This window comes from Anolis sagrei, chromosome 2 (genome assembly GCF_037176765.1).
Source record: "Anolis sagrei isolate rAnoSag1 chromosome 2, rAnoSag1.mat, whole genome shotgun sequence".
In the NCBI taxonomy this organism is placed as follows: Eukaryota; Metazoa; Chordata; class Lepidosauria; order Squamata; family Dactyloidae; genus Anolis; species Anolis sagrei.
The window spans coordinates 165,754,329-165,781,303 of record NC_090022.1 but is presented as its reverse complement, the minus strand read 5'-3'; the positions used below and the strand labels follow the sequence as shown (position 1 = coordinate 165,781,303).

Below are 26,975 nucleotides of genomic sequence, written 5' to 3'. Positions count from 1 at the left end.
GAGACACAGCAGAGAAGAAAAGGGTTTAATGTATTGTCGAAGGCTTTCATGGCTGGAATCACTAGGTTCTTGTAGGTTTTTTCGGGCTATAGGGCCATGTTCCAGAGGCATTTCTCCTGACGTTTCGCCTGCATCTATGGCAAGCATCCTCAGAGGTGTTTTGCAACAGCAAAACAGCAGAGAAGAAACAACCAGGCACATCTTAACACCTCTCAACAGAACATTTTCCCAGGCTCAGCCAGGCCTTCAAATGCTAATGAAGGTGGTCAGCTGAAACATTCACACCTAGCTTCAGCAGAGAGCTCTTTCATAGAATCATAGAATCAAAGAGTTGGAAGAGACCTCATGGGCCATCCAGTCCAACCCCTTGCCAAGAAGCAGGAATATTGCATTCAAATCACCCCTGACAAATGGCCATCCAGCCTCTGCTTAAAAGCTTCCAAAGAAGGAGCCTCCACCACACTCCGGGGCAGAGAGTTCCACTGCTGAACGGCTCTCACAGTCAGGAAGTTCTTCCTAATGTTCAGATGGAATCTCCTCTCTTGTAGTTTGAAGCCATTGTTCCGCGTCCTAGTCTCCAAGGAAGCAGAAAACAAGCTTGCTCCCTCCTCCCTGGGCTTCCTCTCACATATTTATACATGGCTATCATATCTCCTCTCAGCCTTCTCTTCTTCAGGCTAAACATGCCCAGTTCCCTAAGCCGCTCCTCATAGGGCTTGTTCTCCAGACCCTTGATCATTTTAGTCGCCCTCCTCTGGACACATTCCAGCTTGTCAATATCTCTCTTGAATTGTGGTGCCCAGAATTGGACACAATATTCCAGATGTGGTCTAACCAAAGCAGAATAGAGGGGTAGCATTACTTCCTTAGATCTAGACACTATGCTCCTATTGATGCAAGCCAAAATCCCATTGGCTTTTTTTGTCGCCACATCACATTGTTGGCTCATGTTATCTTGTTGTCCATGAGGACTCCAAGATCTTTTTCACACGTACTGCTCTCGAGCCAGGCATTGTCCCCCATTCTGTATCTTTGCATTTCATTTTTTCTGCCAAAGTGGAGTATCTTGCATTTGTCACTGTTGAACTTCATTTTGTTAGTCTTTGCCCCACCCCAGTCATTCCACAGATATATAAACCCATTTTCCTATTTCCAACACACCTCACTACCTCTGAGGATGCTTGCCATAGATGCAGGCGAAACGTCAGGAGAAATGCCTCTAGAACATGGCCCTATAGCCCGAAAAAACCTACAAGAACCTAGAAAAGGGTTTGTCTGACGTTCTTGTAAAGCAGTGTTTCACGCTCACTCCTTCACAACTATGTTTGTCTGGACAAATGTCAAAATGACAGGTTGTTCACCTATTTGACTTTTACTTTGGATGACTCCTGGTGGGCCATTTTTGACCACTGAACCATCAGGAACCATCAATATAGTTCTTCCCAGAGAAGATAACAGTACTTTAAAGTGTAATACAAAATAATGCACTATTTTATTGAACACTGTAGTAAGGAGAACTACCGAACTTGCAAAAAAACCCAGTTATCTTCTTTATAGAAACACAATTCTGTCTGCCAGAACCCACTTTTAGAGGAAACATACTGCTTTATGCCCTTCTCTCTTATATGCTTACTAGCTGTGCCCTGCCACGCGTTGCTGTGGCCTATAGTAAAACTTATCAAAGTTGAGGTAGATATCTGGACTATTATGAAAGAGAGGTCCCTACCTATTCCTTCCCCCTTTTCCTCCCCCTTTCTCTCCTTTCTTCCTTCTCTCCCTCTTTGTTTCTTTCCTTCTTTCACTACTTGGTTTCATCCTTCTCTTTCCTTCATTCCCTTCCCCTTTCTTCCTTTGCCTTTCTTCCCTCCCTGTTTGCTTCCTTCTTTCACTTTTTATTTCCTTTTATTTCACCACCATCATAACAATAACAGTAATGCAATGCATTGCCTCCGGGACCTGACACCTCTCCCATTCCCCCTAAAAGGGTCTCAGAGGAAGAATAATAGCATCATCACAATAATAGAAATAACAACCTTTACCCGCCACGCGTTGCTATGGCCAACCTTCCCTCTTTCTCTCCTTCCTTCACTCCCTCTTTCCTTCTTTCATTCCCTTTTTTCTTTCCTTCTCTCCTTTCCTTCCCCCTTTTTCTTTCTCTTCTGGTCTCTTTTCTTCCTTCTCTCTTTCCTTCTTTCCTTCCCTCCCTCTTTCTTTACATCTTCCCCCTTCCTTCCTTCACTCCCTCTTTCCTTCCTTCATTCCCTTTTTTCTTTCCTTCTCTCCTTCTTTCCTTCCCCCTTTTTCTTTCTCTTCTGGTCTCTTTTCTTCCTTCTCTCCTTCCTTCTTTCCTTACCCTCCCTCTTTCTCTACATCTTCCCCCTTCCTTCACTCCCTTTCCTTCTTTCATTCCCTTTTTTCTTTCCTTCTCTCCATCTTTCCTTCCCCCTTTTTCTTTCTCTTCTGGTCTCTTTTCTTCCTTCTCTCTTTCCTTCTTTCCTTCCCTCCTTCTTTCTCTACATCTTCGCCCTTCTTTCACTCCCTCTTTCCTTCCTTTATTCCCTTTTTCCTTTCCTTCTCTCCTTCCTTCCTTCCTTCCCCCTTTTTCTTTCCCTCCCTCTGTCTCTCATTTCTTCCTTCTCTACCTCTTTCCTTCCTTCCCCCTTTTTCTTTCTCTTCTGCTGTCTCTCTTTTCTTTCCTTCCATCTTTCCTTTTCTTTCCTTTTTTTCTTCCTTCTTTCTCTAACTTTCCTTCCTTCCCCCTTTTCTTTATCTCCCTTTCTCTTTCTTCCTTCTTTCCTTCCTTCCTGTCTTTCCTGGATTTTGACAGGGCGGGAAGGGGCGGGGTGGGGTTTGGAGGTGGCGTGAAGTAAAAGGAGGTAAGATTGGGGCAGGGGAGTGATGGAGCGTGGGGTTGCGTGTGTGCATGTGGCAGGGGGGTGTGTGTGCGGGAAGCGGTGCGGCGGGGCTTGGAGTGGGCATGGCTTCCGCAGAGGGAACGCGGCAGCGGGGGGGAGTGGGGTTGCGCGTGTGTGTGTGGCGGTGGGGGGAGTGATGGAGCGTGGGGTTGTGTGTGTGCATGTGGCAGGGGGGTGTGTGTGCGGGAAGCGGCGCGGCGGGGCTTGGAGTGGGCATGGCTTCCGCAGAGGGAACGTTGGCTGGAAGACTGTGTGCGCGCGCCAGGGAACTTGCGGCTGGGCGCCAATGTGCATGCTCAGTTGTTTTGTCGTTTTGTGAGTGTGTTGTTGTGTTGTTTTTCATTTTGAGTAGATATGTTTGTACCTTGTGGGTTGTGTTATGGGCATGGGAATTTTGGTTAAGTTTCGTTGGGTTTTTTTGAGTTTTGTTGTTTTGCCGTTTTGTGAGTGTGTTGTTGTGTTTTTTTCCATTTTGAGTACATATGTTTGTACCTTGTGGGTTGTGTTATGGGCATGGCAATTTTGGTTAAGTTTCGTTGGGGTTTTTTGAGTTTTGTTGTTTTGCCGTTTTGTGAGTGTGTTGTTGTGTTGTTTTTCATTTTGAGTAGATATGTTTGTACCTTGTGGGTTGTGTTATGGGCATGGCAATTTTGGTACAGTTTCGTTGGGGGGTTGTGGAGTTTTGCTGTCCGGTTGAACCAACCTAACAGATTTATATATATAGATATAAGTGCTTAGAACAAATACCTGTGATCCAAATAACAAAAAGACACACTATTGTGCATACCTTCACAGGTCATGGCAGTGCACACCCAGTTCCCACAAGCACAAACACATCGATTGCACTCCACTTGGGTCTCTGCTCCATCCTCATATGTTTCATCTTCCAAGGCACATTCTGGAAACAAAACCAAGAAAGGAATATGAATGAAATGGATATGGATATACATAGATTTGGAATGACACCTAGGCTCATTCCAGTTTAATTTTATGCTTGACCTGCAACTGCCTTTTTTCACCCCATCCTGTTAGTACGGTCAATTTCTACCATGATAGCAGCGAAGATCAGAAAATGACCTTGTTTGTGATGATACACAGAAGCAGGTGAATTTAAGGCTTCATGCAACTCAAATGACTTATATCTCGAGCAGGCTAAAGACTAATTACAGTATTGTGAAAGACAGGATGGTGAAAATAGGCATGCAAGTTTCTATTTACTTCTAGCCTGAGATCAATGTGCTCAATACACTCTTTTTGGATACCCCCCCCCCCCCACACACACACACACACAAAATACTCCTACTTTTTTCCGGCGGGTTGAAGGTTGGATTGAGGCACTTCAAAAATTCATTGAAGCTAAGCTTCCAGTCAGCATTTTCGTCTGAGAGTTCAATGAGTGCATCCACACAGAGTCCCCTGGGGAAAACAGAAAGGTATAACCACAGGCCCAGGCCAATGTTCAAAAGTAAAGTAGGAACAGTTGGCATTTTTATAAGCAAACTAGCCATCCCCTGCCATGCGTTGCTATGGCCCAGTCTGTGTATATGTGCTTTGTGTGTGTATATATATGCGTATATGTGTATATATGTGTGTTTGCAGATGCATTGAAATGTATTTTTTATTTTTGGGTTTTTTACATTTCTTTTGCAGTGTTTTTCAGTGTTGTTATGAGTGACACCGATACTAAAAGACAAGGGAGTTATGATTGGATGGGAATTTCTCAAGAGTGAAATACTCGAGGCGCAATTGCAAACTGTGTCAACAAAGAGAAAAAATAGGACAAGTGCAAAGAAGCCAGAATGGATGTGCAAAGAACTTCTAACTGTGCTAAAACACAAAAGAGACATGCACAAGAAGTGGAAAAGGGAGAAATCACCAAAGAAGAATTTGAGAAATCACACTGGCAACAAAGATCCGCATAGTTAAAGCAATGGTATTCCCCATAGTCACCTACGGATGTGAGAGCTGGACCATAGGGAAGGCTGAGCGAAGGGAGATAGATGCTTTTGAACTGTGATGCTGGAGGAAAGTTCTGAGAGTGCCTTGGACTGCGAGAAGATCCAACCAAGAAACAAAGCCCGACTGCTCATTGGAGGGAAGGATATTAGAGGCAAAGATGAAGTACTTTGGCCACATCATGAGAAGAAAAGCTTAGAGAAGACAATTATGGTGGGGAAAATGGAAGGGAAAAGGAAGAGGGGCTGACCAAAGGGCAAGAAGGATGGATTGCATCCTTGAAGAGACTGGATTGACCTTGAAGGAGCTGGGGGTGTTGACGACCAACAGGGAGCTCTGGCGTGGGCCGGTCCATGAGATCACGAAGAGTCGGAAATGACTGAACGAATGAACAACAACAACAAAGCTCAGTGATAAATCGAGACAAATTAGTGTGCAGCATGTGGAACAACCGGCCAGAAAAGCTCCAACTGATAAATGAGGTGTCAGATTTTAAAACACATCTGAAGATCTATCTCTTCCGGCAAGCTTAACCAGTCAAGTTTATTCATAAATTGTAAGCTCGTGTCTTGTGTTCACTATATTTTAATATATATATTTATAGAAATACATTTTAATATGTATATTTTATATAATGTTTATGATGATGTATGTGTTTTAGCTATGTTGTAATCTGTGAGAAATACAATTAATATTGTTGTTACTAGCCGCCCCTGCCACGCGTTGCAGTGGCCCACACGGGGGTTATGTGTGGGAGGTTTGGCCCAATTCTATCGTTGGTGGGATTCAGAATGCTCTGTGATTGCAGATGAACTATAAATCCCAGTAACTACAACTCCCAAATGTCAAGATTCTATTTTCCCGAAACTCCACCAGTATTCACATTTGGGCATATTGAGTATTCGTGTCAAATTTGGTCCAGATCCATCATTGTTTGAGTGCACAGAGATCTCTGGATGTAGGTGAACTACAACTCCAAAACCAAAGGACACTGCCCACCAAACCCTTCCAGAATTTTCTGTTGGTCATGGGAGAACTGTGTGCCAAGTTTGGTTCAATTCCATCATTGGTGGGGTTCAGAATGTTCTTTGATTGTAGGTGAACTATAAATCCCAGCAACTACAACTCCCAAATGACAAAATCATTTTTTTTTTAGTGAAGGACATACATTGGGTTGTTAGGTGTCTTGTGTCCAAATTTGGTGACAAATCCCCCAGTGGTTTTTGAGTTCTGTTAATCCCACAAACGAACATTACATTTTTATTTATATAGATTATTATTATTATTATTATTATTATTATTATTATTATTATTATTATTGTTATTGTTACTAGATTGTAGGGAAAGCCATTTAAAATGCTAGCTCAATTTAAAATAGCATTAATTTAATATTTAAACAGTTAAAACAGTTAATAAAATATTTATGCTGACATATTACTCTCATTACTTCTCAGGTTTCCTTACACAGAAAGCTGATAGATGCATTTCCTCATCATGTAAGCCACCAGCTGAAGATCAAACTACAAGTGATTATGTGTTTTACATATTACACTTTGATCTATTGTGTTGTGACCTATGATTATAACAACACATTTATCTACATACATGCTGAGCTCCGTTTTTTTAACCATCCCCTGAAATTTACAGCATTTAAGGGGCAAAGCACCTTTAGAGCTTGTGAAATGTGGCAGCATGCTCACATTTCCCTTTCTAAGGTCTACATTGCTGTTTGCCATCTGTGCAGCAGAATGTAAACTATCACAATTTCACACAGCACTTTCCCAATTATTTAGGGAAGTGTGGGGCAGAAGGCAAATGGGAGGAAGGGAAGAGATGCAATAGTTCCTTCTTCAGCCAGTCAACCACTTACTTCTCCAAAACCATATAATTAAGCACCATTTGTCATTTGAACCTCATTGATTTTTCACTCATAGTCTACCTGAGAAGCTTGTTTGTCTCTTGATCCACATAGGTCGTGATATTAACAGCTGTCTCATTTTGTTCCACAAACTTGAGGAACTCACTGGAGTCCAGCCGAGAATCTCCATCATCAAAATTCTGTAAGAAACACAAAGAAAGATTTAAAAAAGCAGCACATCTCAGAATATAGATTTTTTCCTTCCAACTTTTTTTTTGTTGTTGTTGTTGTGTCAGGAGCGACTTGAGAAACTGCAAGTCACTTCTGGTGTGAGAGAATTGGCCGTCTACAAGGATGTTGCCCAGGGGACGCCTGGATGATTTGATGTTTTTTATCATCCTTGTGGGAGGCTTCTCTCATGTCCCCACATGAGGAGCTGGAGCTGATAGAGGGAACTCATCCGCCTCTCCTCGGATTCGAACCTGCGACCTGTAGATCTTCAGTCCTGCTGGCACAGGGGTTTAACCTACTGCGCCATCGGGGGCTCTTCCTCCAACTAAAACCACCCAAATCTACATGCTAGCATGAGTCCATAAAATGTAAAGTTTTCAGAAATATGTCTAAAGGTCTAATTTCAATTATTATTCTTGCCTTTTTCAGAATAAGCCAAACTTTTTACATTTCTATTTGTAAAAGAAGTTTTCATGTCCACTATTTCAAGAGGAAGGAATAAATGTTATTGGGGCACGTGTTTATTTATCGTATCAGAAGTAAATCAAGTGTACAGTTGTTTTTTAAAAATATTTGGGTACATGATTTACTAAAACATAAAACTGATTTGGCCCACCGACTTAATCTCCTTTATCCAGAAAACTAATTAACCTCTCAAGAGAAGAAAATTGGATAGTCTACCATCTTCTAGTTTAAGTAAACCCTGTTTCCTTGCAACCTATTTGCTATTTTCCTTTCACATCTCCACTACTTGTTTTGTGAAGTTATTATGAACCATCCTAGACCGGATCTACACTGCTCTATATCCCAGGATCTGATCTCAGATTATCTGTTTATCTCCGGAAGCAGTTCAAAGTGGATAATCTGGGATCAGATCCTGGGATATAGAGCAGTGTAGATCCAGCTTTGCTTGCCTCAGGCCCCTTCTACACAGCTCTATAAAATCCAGATGATCTGCTTTGAACTAGATTATATGGCAGTGTAGTCATATAATACAGTTCAAAGCAGATAATGTGGATTATCTGCTTTGATAATCTAGATTATATGGCAGTGTAGAAGACTGTCAGCATGCTGGAAGAAGCAAAGACCACCAGCACTGAAGCGATGGTGCTCCGCCATCAACTCCGCTGGAATGGCCACATTGTCCGGATGCCTGACCACCGTCTCCCAAAGCAGTTGCTCTACTCCGAACTCAAGAACGGAAAACAGAATGTTGGTGGGCAGGAAAAGAGATTTAAAGATGGGCTCAAAGCCGACCTTAAAAACTCCGGCATAGACACTGAGAACTGGGAAGCTGTGGCCCTTGAGCGCTCCAGCTGGAGGTCAGCTGTGACCAGCAGTGCTGCAGAATTTGAAGAGGCACGAATGGAGGGCGAAAGAGAGAAATGTGCCAAGAGGGAGGTGCGTCAAGCCAACCCCAACCGGCACCGCCTTCCACCTGGAAACCAATGCCCTCACTGCGGGGGAAGATGCAGGTCATGAATTGGTCTCCACAGTCACTTACGGACCCACCGACAGAATACCGACCTTGGAGGACCATATCCTCGGACTACGAGGGATCGCCTAAGTAAGTAAGTAAGTAAGTACGTAAGTAAGTAAGTAGAAGAGACCTCACAGTGTCTTCAACTCTTTCCTGAACAGGCTTTCTGAATATTACCTTCATAGAAATTAAATTCTATTTTTTCCTTGTTTTCTTAAGAATGGCATGAGGGATTGTACTGCACCTGACATTCAGCACCTCTCTATTTTCTTAACTTCATACTTTGTAATCCCCCTTTCCTCCTTCTCTATCATACAGGGTTAGTCAAAATGAATAGGCCAATAAGAAAATTAATTGTACCCGAATGTATGTTTACTGTAACCAAACCACAGCTACGTAGCGACAGATAAACTATCAAAGTTTTTTTTGAGCAACACACATGTACGTTAATGCCGCTAGGCGTCGCTAGGAGTCGCTGTTTTCAAAATGGCGGAATCAGGCAAAGAGAAGGCGTTTTGTGTGATGACATTTGCTAAAACAATGTCAGTAATTACGGTCCAGCGAGAATTTCGAGCCAAGTATGGCAAGGAACCACCTCATCGACATTCCATTGCGAGGTGGGTAAAGCAATTTGAGGAGACGGGCTGCTTATGCAAGGGTAAAACCACAGGACGACCGCGTGTCTCCGAAGACACAGTGGAATCCATTCGTGCATCCTTTCAACGAAGTCCCCAGAAGTCGACAAATCGTGTTTCCATGGAATTGAACGTTCCGCAAAAAACTGTGTGGCGCGTGTTACGCAAACGTTTGCAGTTCAAGCCATATAAATTGCAAATGGTGCAGGCTTTGAAAAAAGGTGACTATTCAAAATGACACGATTTTTGCGAATCAATACAGCGAAGACTAGAGGAGGAAGGCTTTGCCAACAGACTGGTCTTCAGTGACGAGGCAACGTTTCACCTGTGCGGGAAGGTCAATAGGCATAATCTCCGCTTTTGGGGATCTGAAAATCCTCATGCCGTATTGGAACATGTAAGGGATTCGCCGAAGGTAAACGTTTTCTGTGCAATAACCAACCGTCACGTGTTTGGCCCATTCTTTTTCGCGGAGAAAACCGTAACAGGCATAGTGTACGCTGACATGTTGTCTGAATGGTTGATGCCACAGTTAGAAGAGAAAGTGCCCGATTTCGTATTCCAACAGGACGGTGCCCCTCCGCATTGGCACAACAGTGTACGCGAGTACCTCAACGAACACCTTCCCAGACGTTGGATTGGCCGTGCTGGAGTGACTGATCTTCCATTCCTCCTGTGGCCCCCCAGGTCCCCCGACCTCACACCATGCGACTTTTCTCTCTGGGGGTATGTGAAAGACACTGTGTTCCGACCTCCATTACCGCTGACCTTGGACGACTTAAAACAGCGCATATGTGCTGCATTCGATGCCATTACGTCGGATGTGCTGCAACGGATGTGGAATGAACTGGACTATCGCTTGGACGTCTGCCGTGTCACACGGGGCGCCCATATCGAACATCTCTGAAGGTGAGACAAAACTTTGATAATTTATCTGTCGATACGTAGCTGTAGTTTGGTTACAATAAACATACATTCGTCTAAAATTAATTTTCTTATTGGCCTATTCATTTTGACTAACCCTGTATATTAGTCTTCCCAGTACTTCCCCATATGTTGTCTAGAACTTATGAAACCTGCTTTAATGGTAGGTTTATCATTGTTGGGCTAAGGGAACTTCTCTTTGGGGGAAAATGGGAAGCCTAAAACTATGTGAATATGAAAGATTCTGCAGATCTAAGGCAAGTAACACTGGTACTATTATGCACCGACCAAAGTATTTGTGAAGATATAGAAGATTAGTATCAGCTTAATGATACAGCAATTCACACCAGTAGCATCAGACAACTAAAATGATCCCACAAATATTTCTGTTTTCTTCTCCTGACATCTGTACCTTGAAATACTTGTCTAGGATTTCTGTATAGTTGCTGCCTTTGGAGAACCAACCATCGGGAATGATCTCAGTTTCAAGCCACTGGATGACCCTACGGCGGAGTTCGTCTCGATCAGTCTGATAGCAGACAACTATTCGTTGAGAAGAAGAGAGGAACGTTGGATCAGAAACCACAGGAAAATAGAGAAAAGGAGAATCATAGAATCAAAGAGTTGGAAGAGACCTCATGGGCCATCCAGTCCAACCCCCTGCCAAGAAGCAGGAATATTGCATTCAAATCACCCCTGACAAATGGCCATCCAGCCTCTGCTTAAAAGCTTCCAAAGAAGGAGCCTCCACCACACTCCGGGGCAGAGAGTTCCACTGCTGAACGGCTCTCACAGTCAGGAAGTTCTTCCTAATGTTCAGGTGGGATCTCCTCTCTTGTAGTTTGAAGCCATTGTTCCGCGTCCTAGTCTCCAAGGAAGCAGAAAACAAGCTTGCTCCCTCCTCCCTGTGAAAGAAAGTGTTATCCTGCTTCCCTTCATCTCAAGTATCAAATAAATTGGAAATCAGCAATCTCGGAGCCCTAGTTGTCCTGTGCAGTAATGTAGCATTTAGTCCCTAGTTGTCCTGCATAGTAGCCGCACGTCCTGCACTTTATCCCATACCCTCTCTCCATTACTGCAGCTGGCACTTATTTTATTCCTGATGTTTACAGCTTGGTCATGTTTACAGCAGTATACCACCACGGCTAGAGGACCTCAGTTTGAATGAACCTGAATTGATGTTTTTATATGTACATGTGTTTTATTTTATTGTGTTTTATATTGTGCTCACTCTTATGTTTTCTTTTTAGGCACTTTGTGCTGTCTGTAAGATGCCCCGAGTCCCTTCGGGGAGATGGTGATGGGATATAAGAATAAATTTATTTATTTATTTATTTACTTTGCTTATATACCGCTGTATCTCAAGCCCGAAGGCGACTCACGGCGGTTCACAAACAGTAGAAACAGTAGAAACAGCAGTGGTTCCATACAACATATAACAATTGACTTAACACATTATCCATAAATTACCAATAAGCAATTACAGTGCACAATTATTACAAAAAACAACCGTACCCAATCTTCTCATCATCCAAGCGTAGTCCAGGTTCGTCGTCCATTGTTCCATTCCTATGTTCCATTACCAGATTGCACTAAATTACTCAAATGCCTGCACAAACATCCAGGTCTTCACCTTTTTGCGGAATACCATTAGAGATGGTGCTAGTCTAATGTCCGTAGGAAGGGCGTTCCACAGCCGAGGAGCCACCACCGAGAAGGCCCTATCTCTCGTCCTCGCCAGCCATGCTTGAGAAGCAGGCGGGATCGAGAGCAGGGTCTCCCCGGAAGATCTCAAAGTCCTGGTGGGTTCATAGGCAGAGATGCGGTCGGATAGGTAGCTTGGGCCGGAACCGTTTAGGGCTTTAAAGGCCAACGCCAGCACTTTGAATTCAGCCCGGTAGCAGATCGGTAGCCAGTGGAGTTGGCACAACAGGGGGGTTGTATGCTCCCTGCGCTCCGCTCCTGTTAAAAACATGGCTGCCGAGCGTTGGACTAGTTGGAGCTTCCGAGCTGTCTTCAAAGGCAACCCCACGTAGAGAGCGTTGCAGTAGTCTAAATGGGATGTAACCAGAGCGTGGACTACCGTGGCCAAGTCAGACTTCCCAAGGTCAGACTTCCCAAGGAATAAAGTTGCTGTTGTTGTTAAAGTATTAAACATTCTGCAGCAAATTTTGCTATAGTTTTTCAATGAATATCGCATAGTGTCTCAACCAATTCAAAATAGTTTGTGGCAGCCACAAAAACAAAGTTTCTGGAGTACAGGGTGCAGCAGCATAACTTCCTTTTCTAAAATGCGCGCCATTCAGTCGGTTGAAGACGTAGCGGAGCGCTAGTGGTCTCGTTCAAGAGGCGGGAGTATAAAGTTTTGTCCTGACACAGTTCAGTCGCCATCATGCGTTGGAACAGTGAGGAGCGTGCTTTTGCCGTTGAGACCTACTTTTCGAGCAGATTTGGAGTGGCCGGCCCGCTCTCTATTACATTTGGCCGGCCTTTAGTTTTTAAATGCTTGTATGTCACTGTTGATTGTTTATTGTTTATTTTTATGTGTTTTATATGAATTTTATTGTATTGATTGTTTTATTTGATGTTTTGTTTATTGATGTATTGTGGGCTTGGCCTCATGTGAGCCGCACCGAGTCCCTTGGGTAGCGAGGTACAAAATAAATAAAGATTATTATTATTATTATTATTATTATTATTATTATTATTATAAAATTGCAAGAGATCACAAGGGCGATGCAGTCCACCTCCCTGCCATGCAGGAACACCCAAATCAAGTACCCATGACAGATAGCCATTTAGCCTCTGCTTTATTGCAGGAAAATGTCCTTTCATTGGATTTCCAGGAATTACTTGTTATGTCATGCCGCATTAAAACGGGGTGTCTGCGCCCTACACCACTGGAGAAATGACACTGTCTAGCCAGTATCGCACCACCTGACATCCACCGGGAAGTAGCAGCCAATAGTGAAAGGACCAAGGCAGTGACATCTCCAGCTCATCCCTTGTTTGGGTATCAGCCAGCACGTCAACGACTTAAATCTAGAAATAGTTTTCTAAGATCTACAGAGACACTCGCTGGAACACCCCAGAAAGTGAGAGTCCAAAAGTGGCAGGCTCAAACCCAGAACCTCAATCAATGGCTGATACCAAATGAGAGACTCCCCCCTGGGCACACAGAAGACTGGGCGACTTGGAAGGCACTGAACAGACTGCACTCTGGCACCACGAGATGCAGAGCCAACCTTAAGAAATGGGGCCACAAAGTGGAATCCACGACATGCGAGTGTGGAGAGGAGCAAATCACTGACCACCTGCTGCAATGCAACCTAAGTCCTGCCACATGCACAATGGAGGACCTCCTTGCGGCAACACCAGAGGCACTCCAAGCGGCCAGCTACTGGTCAAAGGACATTTAATCAGCTACCAAGCTTGCAAATTCTCTGTTTTGTCTGTTTGTTTTTGTTAAAAATGTAATACAAATACCTGGTTGCTGATGACACGATAAATAAATACTTGTTATGTGGCATCCAAACATTCTGTACTGAAATAAATGCTGCATGAAAAGCAGTCATCAAAATGCTGAGCATTGCAAAAAAATACTTACCAGGACTTGCGGCTGAGTTCGCTGTCTTCTTTTCTATTAAAATAAAGGGCAGAATCAATGTAAATGTGTAACTCCCAGGCAATATTTTGCACTTTTGCATGGAACAAATATTGTGTCTCCTTCAGACATGGAATTATTCAAAAGAGAATAGAAAAAGCATAGTTGGCCTTCATAGCATGCAAACAACAAGCAAACAAAAGATCCTTGCAAACAAATAAGCCAGCGGATTAACATAAAAGCATCAGCATAACCATTTAAAATATACAAATAATACAAACATTGAAGCAGGATTAAATATAAACAGTATTAAAACATTCCCTATTAAAACAAATTCAAAGTTAAAAACCACATCACCCCCTGAATTGATCTTAAACACCTTCATCTTTAAAAGCCTGTCTACAGAAAACGTTTTAGCCTTCTACACTGCCATATAATCCAGATTATCAAAGCATATAATACACATTATCTGCTTTGAACTGGATTATCTGAGTCTACACTGCCATGTAATGCAGTTCAAATCAGTTAATCTGGATTATCTATGTGAGTGTAAATGGGTCCTCAGGCCCTTTCTACACTGCCCATATAATCCAGATTATCAAATCAGATGGTCCAGATTATCTGATTTAAACAGGATTATATGAATCTACACTGCTATATAATCCAGTTCATAGCAGATAATCTGTTGGGGTTTTTTTTTTTTTTTTGTAGATGGGGCCTCATATGTTGTGGTTGAAGAAAGGGAAATAAACTCTCTCTGTCCGAGTAGGATGAACAAAACATGTATCCTAATCCTCACTCACTCAGGGCCAGATAATTCAGTATGATTTGCAATGCCAAATGATTCACCACAAGGGGCCACAGAGAGCAAGTTGGAAGTTGCCCAGCAGTTCTACTAACTGATATAAAACCAGAAAATCATAATTCCCAAAGTTAAAGAGGGCAGCTGTAGTCTAACAGCTGATTTAAGAACTGAGGCTCCTTCCAAACTGCCATATAAAATCCAAATTATCTGCTCTCATAGAATCATAGAGTTGGAAGAGACCTCATGGGCCATCCAGTCCAACCCCCCTGCCAAGAAGCAGAAATATTGCATTCAAATCCCCCCTGACATGGGCCATCCAGCCTCCAAAGCCTCCAAAGAAGGAGCATCCACCACACTCCAGGGCAGAGAGTTCCACTGCTGAACGACTCTCACAGTCAAGAAGTTCTTCCTCATGTTCAGATGGAATCTCCTGTCTTGTAGTTTGAAGGCTTTGTTCCTTGTCCTAATTTCCATGCTCTGAACTGGATTATATAGCAGTGTAGACTCAGATAATACAGCTCAAAACAGATAATGTGTATTATCTGCTTTGATAATCTGGATTATATGGCAATGTAGAAGTGGCCTAACAGGTCCAAATTTTATCCTTGCCTTATAAAGAATCTGAGGGGTTGATTTCTAGGGCTGTTAGTGAATATGTAGCTATCATAAAGTTGAAGAATTCCTACTATTGCCACTTCATTTACTATTATATTTTTCTATTATGCCGCTGTAAGTTATATTCCTTTGAAACACCAAAACAGATCCATAGATAGTGTTCCCAAGGACACCAAAGACATTACATTCCACTATAGCATCCTTACTGGGTAAGTCCTTGTTCCAAGAGCACAGCTTGGCTTACCTTTGCAATGGCCATCATAGTCAACCTGGATCTTGGAACCAGTGAGGCAAGCATCACGATGTAGCTCACAATGGTTCAGGTAAGTCTTGCCATTGCTGCCACAAACAGGCCTCTTGTGAGCTTTACATTTCTACAAAAAGGAGAAAAAGGAGAAGCTAGATCAGGTTGGCTAAAGAGAAGGCGGAAGGGAATCAAAGCATAAAGGTCAGTGTGTCTCAGAGTCCATCCATACAGTATCTTTATCTCAGGAGCTCCCAGTTCAAAATGGTGGGTGGCCAAATAGTGCCCCATGAAAACATGGGAGGAATTGCTACAAAGCGCTAAAAATACAAGATTTTCAGTTGCGGGAATATCCCAGTTCTGGCTGGAAAATGCAGATATTTGGATCACTATATGTCCCTACATTTGGAAAATATTGATTTTTTTTAATGTTGGTTTGTTCCTTGGGTCAGTTTTTTGTAGAGTATTCAGGAATAGCTATAGAGAAATATAGCTAGAATACTGTGTGGAGCAGCACCCCTTAGTGGTCTGTTCTTTTTCTAAGGAAGGCTAGTTCAGGTTTTTGGCTAGATTCCTAAGGGGGATTTTTTGGGAGTTACTTTCAGAGATTTATTTCCTGAAGTAATTTTATGTGTTGTAACTTTTAAGACTTGTAACCCAGAAGTTTTTAAGATTCTTTACTCAAATGAAAACACAAGATTTTATGCCAGTATTTTACTGAAACCATCAAGCATTTGTACCTGAAATATTCAAGCCTGTTCAATAAACATTATTGTTATTTTTATCAACCTATACCAGCCTCAATGTGAATACCTTTATGGTCAAAGTGTTATTCAAGTCAGCTTTTAACAGCCTCTAGGAAATTTATAGTGACACAGAGTGTGTTACTGAACAACCTCTCAATAATGCTTCAGCCTGTTTATTATTAATATGGTGGCAGCGGAAATCTTTTGAACGATCATTTTAAGTCTCTCAGTTCCAGTGGTTCCTAATTCCTAATGTCTAAATATTCTGTTGGCTCAACAACTATACTCCTTCTATATTTTTGGTGAGTTTATCTGCATTATAATTTTTGGTGAAGCAGTGAGTGGTTGGATTTATTTCATATATACATTTCCTCCATCAAAAGAATTTAATTTAAAATCTCTCTCTACTCTCTCTTACTCGGCTGCTTTGCATTATAATTTGGTTGAGCAGCAGTGTGATTGTTATAGGGTGCCCTTTCTTATTCACTATGCCTTATGGGAACAGGCACTTAGACCCAGTCTGTTGCTAGATACTTTATTGCTTTATGTTTTTTTAATTTGCTTTGAATTGTATTGTGTTGTTATGCTGTTGTTGTTGAGGCCTTGGCCTGTGTAAGCCGCATCAGGTCCTTCGGGAGATGCTAGCGGGGTACAAATAAAGTTTAATAATAATAATAATAATAATAATAATAGATACCAGATTTTCAATGGAACATTGCTTTCACTGAGGCAATATCTACACTAGGAAAACAATAACAACAACAATAATAATCCCACTTTTCTCTCCTAAAGGTCCAGGTAAACATGGACACCGTTTTTCTTGGATATCTGTAATCCTCCATTTTGCTAATCAGATGTCTTACAACTCTTAAATTCAGATTGAAGCTAATCTGGACTCAAGGAGAGCAATAGGAAATGTTTTTGCTCTCCACTTGTCTCTAAGTATTAACCATCACAGCATGGCATAGTCTCCAATTTGGCTCCCCTTAGCTGCATACTACTAGGTGGAACAAGGGTTGTACAGAAAAATGAGGCAAAACAGTATAGCAGAAAAGTGATGTAAACTAAAGTGCTAATGTAAAGTGAATTAGATGTAAAGATGCTTTGATCAGACAGGAGTCACAAGCACATCCTGGAGTGGAGCTGGACAAGAACCCCCCTAGGGGGTTGAGAAGGGCGGGGTAGAAGTACTCGAAATAATAAATAAATAAATAAATAAATAAAAATGGCAGATTTTTTTTTGTCATGTCAGGAGCGACTTGAGAAAGTGCAAGTTGCTTCTGGTGTGAGAGAATTGGCCGTCTGCAAGGACGTTGCCCAGGGGACGCCCAGATAATTTGATGTTTCTATCATACTTGTGGGAGGCTTCTCTCATGTCCCCACATGAGGAGCTGGAGCTGATAGAGGGAGCTCATCCACCTCTCTCCGGATTTGAACCTGCAACCTGTCAGTCTTCAGTCCTGCCGGAACAGTGGCAGATGAGGGGACTCCTTCCATGAGGCGACACATATACAAAACCTGTTATCTTAGGGCCCTTCCACACAGCCCTATAGCCCAGAATATCAAGGCAGGAAATCCCACATTATCTGAGTGTGGACTCAGACAATCCAGTTCAAAGCAGATTTTGTGGGATTTTCCGCCTTGATATTCTGGGATATGGGGCTGTGTAGAAAGAGCCCTTAGAGTGGGAAAAGGAAGAGCAAAACAATGGAATATTGTTACAATGATGGGTTACGTTGACAAAAGGTGTTGGATGTTGAGCTTCAAAAGGGAAACAAATTGCAAGAATCCTGTACAAAACCTAGAAGACAAGGTGGGAGGGCTGAGAATTTTCCACATCAGCCTTTGACCCCACCAGTCCATGGATCTTATTCTGGAAAGCCAAAACCCCAAACACAGACCTTACCTCAATGCACAGGCAGGTTGGCTCATTCTTCTCGGTCACAGCACACTCCCGACCTGCTCCACAGAAGACATTGGCACAGATTTTGGATTTGCTTACTGGCTCTCCCTATAAGGCATAAAGGAAAATTATGCTGTTGAAACACCACCATCATTAAACACAAAAGCCTAAGAGAAACTTTTAAAGTTTTTCTTTATATTCTGAGCTATGGCACACGAGTGCTAGTACACTCTGTACAGATGAAACTTGGACATTAGAATTCTTGATGCACCCTGATGTTGCAAATGCCCAAATATACCCTATATACTTGAGTATAAGCCGACCCGAATATAAGCCGAGGCACCTAATTTTACCACGAAAAAAAGGAAAAACATATTGACTCGAGTATAAGCTGAGGGTGGGAAATGCAGCCACTACAGGTAAATTTCAAAATAAAAATAGATACCAATAAAATTAAATTGATTGAGGCATTAGGAGGTGAAATTTACATAAAACTGTAATTTGAGATAAGACTGCCCAACTCTGATTAAATCATCACAAATCTTCAGTGTAAATGTACTTACGTATCCTTCCAACAATAATAGAGGAAAATACTAAATATAATAATAATAAAGTAAAATAATGGAAATGCAATAATGACAGTAATAATAGTGTAGAATAATAAATGTCATAATAGAGTAAAATAATAAATGCAATAATAATCATAAATGGTGTAAAATAATCTATATAAATAAAAATGTAATGTTTGTTTGTGGTATTCACAGAACACCAAATTTGGACACAATACGTCTAACAACCCAATGTATGTCCTTCACTTAAAAATGATTTTGTCATTTGGGAGTTGCAGATGCTGGGATTCATAGTTCACCTACAATCGAAGAGCATTCTGAACCCCACCAACGATGGAATTGAACCAAACTTGGCACACAGTTCTCCCATGACCAACAGAAAATACTGGAAGGGTTTGGTGGGCAGTGTCTTTTGCTTTTGGAGTTTTAGTTCGTCTACATCCCGAGAGCAGTGCGGACTCAAACAATGATGGATCTGGACCAAACTCTACACGAATACTCAATATGGCCAAATGTGAACACTGGTGGAGTTTGGGGAAAATAGAATCTTGGCATTTGGGAGTTGTAGTTGCTGGGATTAATAGTTCACCTACAATCACAGAGCATTCTGAACCCCACCAACGATAGAAATGGGCCAAACCTCCCACACAGAACCCCCATGTGGGCCACAGCAACGCGTGGCAGGGGATGGATAGTAAATGTAATAATAATAATAGGGTAAATACTGTAAATGTAATAATAATAAAGAGAGTAAAATAATACATGAAATAAAAATAATACTAATAACAGAGTAAAATAATGAATAACTTTGACTCGAGTATAAGCCGAGGGGAGCTTTTTCAGCCTAAAAAAGGGGCTGAAAAACTAGGCTTATACTCGAGTATATACAGTAATCTTTCCTAATATTAATGTACAGATCTGCAAGTTTAGACAGTACCAACAATTACTTTCACATATCTCACAGAATCATAGAGTTACAACCAGTGGCATCCAGTGCAACCCCTTCTGCCATGTAGGAACACGCAATCAAAACATTCCAGACAGATGGCCATCCAGACTCTGCCTAAAAACTTCTAGAGAAGGAGACTCCACCACACTTCACCACCATCCACCACACTCAACCAACATTAAAACACCTCTCACTGTCAAATTGTAGATCTCTTCTTTAACAATTTGAACCCATTGCCCATGTCCTAGTCTGCAGAGCAACAGAAAAAAGCTTGCTCCGTCCTCAATGTGACATCCTTTCAAATATTTAAACTTGGCTCTCATGTCCCCTTCTCAGCCTTCTTTTCTCCAAGCTAAACATATTCAGCTCCTTAAGCCGCTGCTCATGGGGCTTGGTTTCGAGATGTAGATGCAAGTTGCAGCGAGGCCAGCTACAAGAACAGCAGGGAATAGACTCTTGACAAGAGGAATTAAAGAAGGAATGCTTTAAGAAAATAGCTGTGGCTATGCTCCTGAGGCTCCATCTGTACTGCCATATAATATACCCAGATACCGGGTCCTAGAGAAGTGCACTTGGAAAGGACCAGACGCAGGGCTTTTTCTATTTCTGCCCCTGCCTTGTGGAATTCCTTGCCGCCCTATATGAGAGCCATGCGTGACTTAGGGCCTTTTACTCTTGCACTTAAGACCTGGCTTTTTACTAGAGCATTCGATCTCTGTTGATTTTTAATTTTTGTATGTATGTATTTTATCTTTTATAATTTAGCTGTAAATCACCTGGAGCATTCTCAGATGGAGGGTGATTAATAAGTTATTAAATGATGATGATGATGATGATGATATAATCCAGTTGCTGAATCCAGGTTATTTACTTTGAACTGGCAGTACATATAATGCAGTTCAGAACCGATAATCTGGATTCATAAACTAGATTATATGGCAGGGTATATCCAGCCTGTGATCTTGTAACGAACCTGGAAGGACTAAACGCTGCATGTAGAGCATGGAAAAAGTCAAAAAGCAAGGTCTGTTTGTCCATTTGTTTAATTTATATCCTGCCAGAATTTCAGAACTCTAACAACACTTTCAAAATGTTGTTATAAATGGAAGTTCCTAATTGGATCTGTCATAAAAATCACCAATAATGAAATAATAATGAAATTTTCAAAGTTTTGTTAGAGTTCTGAAATTTTCACCACCAGAACTTTAGCAACACTGTAGGAGCAAAGCACCAGCGCCCCCTAGTGTTATAAGTACTTTAGAATTTTGCTATGCCATTGCATATTATGGGGCATGAGCATCTATAATTTTGGTATTCACAGGAAATCCTGGAACTGAATTGCAGCAGACATTAAGGCCCCATGCATCGACTGTAGTTTATGAAATCTGCTTTGTGTTCTGTACAAGAAGAAAGGCAGGATATAATGAAATTGAGTGATAAGGGTAATAAAACACCATCAAAATAGGTCACGCTGTATTGTCTCAAATAACTTACCAAAAGAATGCAGATATAGTTTGTTTAAGCATAAAGTGTTACAACTTGTTTTCAAAGAATTTAAAACGGAACACATTCTTAACAGATGCATATGGTCCGAGGGCTGCTCGTGTACTATGGCCTATCACTTCTAGTTCTTTGCATACATATTGAACACTCTGAATAGCTTTAAGGAGAGGTGTTGTTTTTGGTATGGACGAGAGAAGTGGAAGGCAAAGCCGCAGTGCTCCTTTTCTTCTTCCGTTTGCTATTAGTAAGGGAATGCAACACTGAACGGCTGGAAAAAAAAAAACATCAACTAGCCCGTTCCTAACACATTGCTTTCCCTCCAGCCCTGAGCCAAAGACGCTGTCTGCCTGGCTATTTCAGGGGAGACGTGTAAATGAGGGGAGCCAAAAATGTAAATGCTTAACCTGAAGGGAAGGAAACGTTATGTGACTGGTACAAGCCTGGAAAGTGCAGATACGTTCCAAGTCTGTATGTACAAATGAATTCTTGTCTCAGAAGAACAGCTTTTTCTAATCCAAATAAAAGCTTAGTTTTCACTGAAGTGGTGAGTGAGCCTTTGTCTGCCTGGACTGTCTCGTTTTCAGGATCATAACTGAATTCTCCTTTTTAGAAAAAGATTTCCAGCATGCAGAAATCAGCATATGGCAGAAATTCTAAGCTAAAACCCCTATTCTTGAAATTCAGTTTTCCATACGTAAGGAATCTCTGTAGGCAGTATAGGTGGGGCCTATGTTTATTCAAATGCTTCAAGCCTTCTACTCTTCTTGATATCTGACGTTTAGTAATGCCAACCACAGTAAGTTCGATCATGCACCTCCACTACAGAAGTAATACAGTTTGACACCACTTTAACTGCATGACTCAATGCTATGGAATGCGAGGATTGTTGGAACTAGGACCTTTTGGCAGTTGTAAAACTACAACTCCCAGGACTCATGGCAGTCAAAATGGTGTAATCTGCATTAATACTACAGTGTAGATCAGGGGTCCTCAAACTACGGCCTGGGGGCCAAATACGGCCCTCCAAGGTCATTTACCCAGCCCTCGCTCAGGGTCAACCTAAGTCTGAAACGACTTGAAAGCACACAATAACAACAACAATCCTATCTCATCAGCCAAAAGCAGGCCCACACTTCCCAATGAAATACTAATAAGTTTATATTTGTTAAAATAGTTCTTCATTTTAATTATTGTATTGTTCTAAAATGTTTTTTGCACTACAAATAAGATACGTGCACTGTGCGTAGGAATTCATTCAATTTTTTTTTTCAAATTATAATCCGGCCCTCCAACAGTTTGAGGGACTACGACCTGGCCCTCTGTTTTAAAAGTTTGTGGATCCCTGGTGTAGATGCTGCCTTGAGTGGGTGGAAAATAATGGTCATTGTTGGAGTTCAACCTGTGATTGTGTTTCAGGAACAGAGTGCTTTAGATGTGGGGAATGATGTAAATGAGATTCAAGGCGGCAATGGTTTGGTCACTGATATTGATGCAGAGAATGACATAGAGACACCTGTTCAAAGTGTAGTTTCCCATGAGAATGTTCCTACAGTGTATAGGGATGAGAGTTTACTCCCTGAATTGCTCCCAGAGAGTTCCCAGGATTTGGGGCTTGAAAACAGCTTGGCACCTGCAGGGACTAATGAGTATATAGATGGGGGGGGGGGGGGGGATTAGCCAAAACAGACAGGTCGAGCAATGTCTTTGGTGTTCTGCCAGGCTCCGACAGAAAAAGATAGGGGCCACTCAAGGAAAGCAAAACAGTTCCTTTTTTTTTTTTAATAGTCTTTATTGTTTTATACCAATATAAAAATACAAGCTTATCAACAACGGATGAACAGAACACAAGGGGGGGGGGGTTACAAGAGGGAAAAGGGAGGGGAAGGGGAAGATAAGCAAGGGGGGGGGGAAGAGGGGGGGGAGGGGACGAAACACGAGGGAAGGATGGGGGGGGGGGGTGTTTGACACAGCAACAAATAACAGAGAGCTTGCTCATTGTCTGCCAGGCAGACTGTGACTTCCATTTAGTTCCTATAAAGAGAGTCCAGTGTACCTTTCCAGGAGACCCTTCCGTCTCCTGGTTAATCTTGCACCTCGCTGCTTATTCTTGCTCATGTCTCTTCTGGTCTACTTTAAATCCGTTAAGATTCGTATTTCTTTTTTTCATATTCATCTAAGTCGGACCAATCTGTCTGTTTGATTGGATTACCCGAATTAGATTTCAGGAGAAAGGTAAGCTTGTCCATATCTCTAAGTTCCGAAATTTTGACTAGCCATTCCTCTAGATCCGGTATCCTGTCTTCCTTCCAGTGTCTAGCGAATACAATACGGGCTGCGGAGGAGATGTGCATCCATAAGACATCTTCATTAGGGCTAAGCGTGAAGTCCTCGTCCGTCAACCCTAATAGGAAGTACTCCGGCTTTCTTGGAAAGTTCCTCTTGAGGATTTTTTGTGCTTCTTCCTGGATCACAAGCCAATATTTTTTTGCTTCTGCACAGGACCACCACATATGAAAGTAGGTCCCTGGTTGCTCTTTACATTTCCAACATAAGTTCTTCAAATTCTTATACATTTGGTGAAGCTTATAGGGTGTTAGGTACCACCTGTGGAATGTTTTCAGCCAGTTTTCTTTCAATGTTACGGAGTACGTGTATTTTAGCTTCTTCTTCCAGATTGCTTGCCATTCCTCTAACCTGATGGGACGCCCTATATTTTTGGCCCAGAGGGTCATGCAATTTTTGATTTCCTCTGTTTCTGTCTCCCATTTTAAGAGCTGGTTGTATAACTTAGTTATGGACTTCCTGTCCGATTTTAGCACTGCATCCCAAGTGGAGTCTTTTTCCTCGAAGCCGATCTTCTGGTCCTGCTTGAAAGTCTCTCGCAGTTGGAAGTATTGCAGCCACGAGAGTTTCTTAAACTTCGGAGTTAGCTTTTCCAAAGAGTTCAGGACCCATATTTTTTTAACATTATCTCTGACAAGCAAGTCTTTGTAGGTAGGCCAATGCTGCCAGCCCAACAAACGTCTTTGTTTCGCCTCGATTGGGGACAGCCACCAGGGGGTTTTGGCATAAAAGTATCTCCTGTATTTATTCCATACTTTAAGGAGGCTGGATCTGACAAAATGATTCCCGAAGTTCCCCTCCAATTTAGATCTGCCGTACCATAGGTACGCGTGCCAACCTACTCGTAAGTTAAACCCCTCTAATGTTAGGACTTTTTCATTTTTGAGTGTGGCCCAGTCCTTAACCCAAAGCAAAACAGTTCCTGAGTGCTTGGAATGGCTTAAAAGTTGCAAGCATGGGAAATCTAGTCAGATGAAGCATCGCTTAGAATCCTGCTCAGTTCTTGTCCTCGTTTCATGGAAGCCGTGGTTGGAAGATTAATGCTTAAGGAGATTCGAATGTATGTTAGTTCGCTATTATGGGAGTCTTAGGATAGTGATTATTGTCTATCTGTTTTTGTTTATAATTTTGATACGGTCAATGGACTAACCAATAAACTTTGCTTGCTTAAGGAGATTCCATCTGAACATGAGGAAAAACTTCTTGACTGTGAGAGCCGTTCAGCAGTGGAACTCTCTGTTCTGGATTGTGGTGGAGGTTCCTTCTTTGGAAGCTTTTAAGCAGAGGCTGGATGGCCATCTGTCTGGGGTGATTTGAATGCAATATTCCTGCTTCTTGGCAGGGGGTTGGACTGGATGGCCCATGAGGTCTCTTCCAACTCTTTGATTCTATAATTCTAAGGATTTCTTGTTTCTTGGTTTGGCTTTTTGTCCCTTGTGATTACATACTCATGCCTTGGATCAAAGTTTCCTGGTTCTTTGGATTTTGTTAGAGAAGTGTGGACTTTGTTTTTGCACTTTGCTGAACTTTACCATGGACTATGTATTGTCGAAGGCTTTCATGGCTGGAATCACTAGGTTCTTGTGAGTTTTTTCGGGCTATATGGCCATGTTCTAGAGGCATTTCTCCTGAAACACAGGCGAAACGTCAGGAGAAATGCCTCTAGAACATGGCCATATAGCCCGAAAAAACCCACATTTACCATGGACTAATTTGTTCCTGCTTATCTTCTTACCTAATTGGATTTATCTGTTCCTTTAAAGTGCCTTTTTCACTTTGCTGCTTTTACTTATCCTCAATAAAAGGATTGTTTTTCCTTACTCAACATGTGGTGTTTTAAAGTCAGAGGGTTATTCTTGTTCTGGAGTGCCACAATCATGAGCTTAAGCACCCCATAAAATATCTGTAGCAAAAGTGTAATGTTGAGAACATTTTCCCTGCATGTCATAAATTTCTCTCCATCCTATTCAAGTTTTGAAGGCCAGCCAAATGCAGAACTCCACCCGTATTACATATTCTTCAACAAAACAGCTGCATAATGCACTCCTGGGAAGGAAAGAAGCTATGCTCACTGGGCCTGATCTCAAGTCTCCAGGAGGCTGGGCAGCCACTGCATCCAAACTTACAAACTCACAATGGCTGAACCCGTCATTTCAAAAGCAGCAAGGACCTCCCCATAGACCTGACTGCAAAGGAAAACATTGCTCACAAACATTGCTGTAACTGCACTGGAATGCCTTTAAAGGGACAAAACTCCAAATCTGAAGGCAATATACATGGGATAATGCAAAACTGTTTCTGCTTCAACAGCTTTTGCAAAATCACAAAACTGAATGCAACTGTGATAATCCAAGACAATATCCATGGATTTCTTCCATCCCTTCCAGCGCTTGTCCTCTCTACATCTACCATTCGAAAGTCTGAACTTAATCAATTAATCAAAATGGGGCCTAGATTAAATAATAAAGTCATAGAATCATAGAATCATAGAATCAAAGAGTTGGAAGAGACCTCATGGGCCATCCAGTCCAACCCCCTGCCAAGAAGCAGGAATATTGCATTCAAATCACCCCTGGCAAATGGCCATCCAGCCTCTGCTTAAAAGCCTCCAAAGAAGGAGCCTCCACCACACTCCGGGGCAGAGAGTTCCACTGCTGAACGGCTCTCACAGTCAGGAAGTTCTTCCTAATGTTCAGATGGAATCTCCTCTCTTGTAGTTTGAAGCCATTGTTCCGTGTCCTAGTCTTCAAGGAAGCAGAAAACAAGCTTGCTCCCTCCTCCCTGTGGCTTCCTCTCACATATTTATACATGGCTATGTTATCTCCTCTCAGCCTTCTCTTCTTCAGGCTAAACATGCCCAGTTCCCTAAGCCGCTCCTCATAGGGCTTGTTCTCCAGACCCTTGATCATTTTAGTCGCCCTCCTCTGGACACATTCCAGCTTGTCAATATCTCTCTTGAATTGTGGTGCCTCTCACAAAACTTAAGTGTGGGCAAATAAAGCATTAAATATTATTGAAAATGTGTGGGTGACTGAGAAGATCCCAGCAGACCTCAAAGATGCCATTAGTAAAGGTTTTCCCCTGACATTAAGGCTAGTCTTGTCAGCCTCTGGGGGTGGTGCTTATCTCCATTTCTAAGCCAAAAAGCCAGCGTTGTCCATAGACACCTCCAAGGTCATGTGGCCGGCATGACTGCATGGAGCACTGTTATCTTCCCGTTGGAGCGGTACCTATTGATCTGCTCACATTTGCATGTTTTCAAACTGCTAGGTTGGCAGAAGCTGGGGCTCACAGCGGGACCTCATGCCGCTCCCCAGATTCGGACCTGTGACCTTTTGGTCAACAAGTTCAGCAGGTCAGTGCTTTAACCCACTGCGCCACCAGGGGCTCCATTATCTGCGGCAGGCTAGACGGCTGGCCCCCTACCTGTCCAGGGATGACCTAGCTACGGTGATTCAGGCTACGGTCATCTCAAGACTGGACTACATTGGCCTTCCTCTGTCGGTGATCCGGAAGCTCAAGTTGGTACAAAATGCAGCTGCTCGGCTTCTTGCGGGAATTCCGATGAGATGCCACATAACACCACAGAATCATAGAATCAAAGAGTTGGAAGAGACCTCATGGGCCATCCAGTCCAACCCCCTGCCAAGAAGCAGAAATATTGCATTCAAATCACCCCTGACAAATGGCCATCC

The 26,975-nt window shown here is 42.3% G+C and overlaps 1 protein-coding gene across 1 annotated transcript in view; it reads right to left on the bottom strand.

The window, feature by feature from the left end:
• The window catches only part of FSTL1 (follistatin like 1), a 63,272-nt gene that overhangs the window by 13,077 nt on the left and 23,220 nt on the right, over positions 1–26,975 (bottom strand). Inside the window, exons 3-9 of the mRNA XM_060763395.2 lie at positions 17,920–18,024; positions 15,268–15,397; positions 13,607–13,639; positions 10,412–10,542; positions 6,811–6,929; positions 4,219–4,331; positions 3,703–3,813 (exon numbers count right to left, since the gene is read on the bottom strand). Coding sequence (XP_060619378.2) covers positions 3,703–3,813; positions 4,219–4,331; positions 6,811–6,929; positions 10,412–10,542; positions 13,607–13,639; positions 15,268–15,397; positions 17,920–18,024 — 742 coding nt within the window. The remainder of the gene's footprint in view (positions 1–3,702; positions 3,814–4,218; positions 4,332–6,810; positions 6,930–10,411; positions 10,543–13,606; positions 13,640–15,267; positions 15,398–17,919; positions 18,025–26,975) is intronic.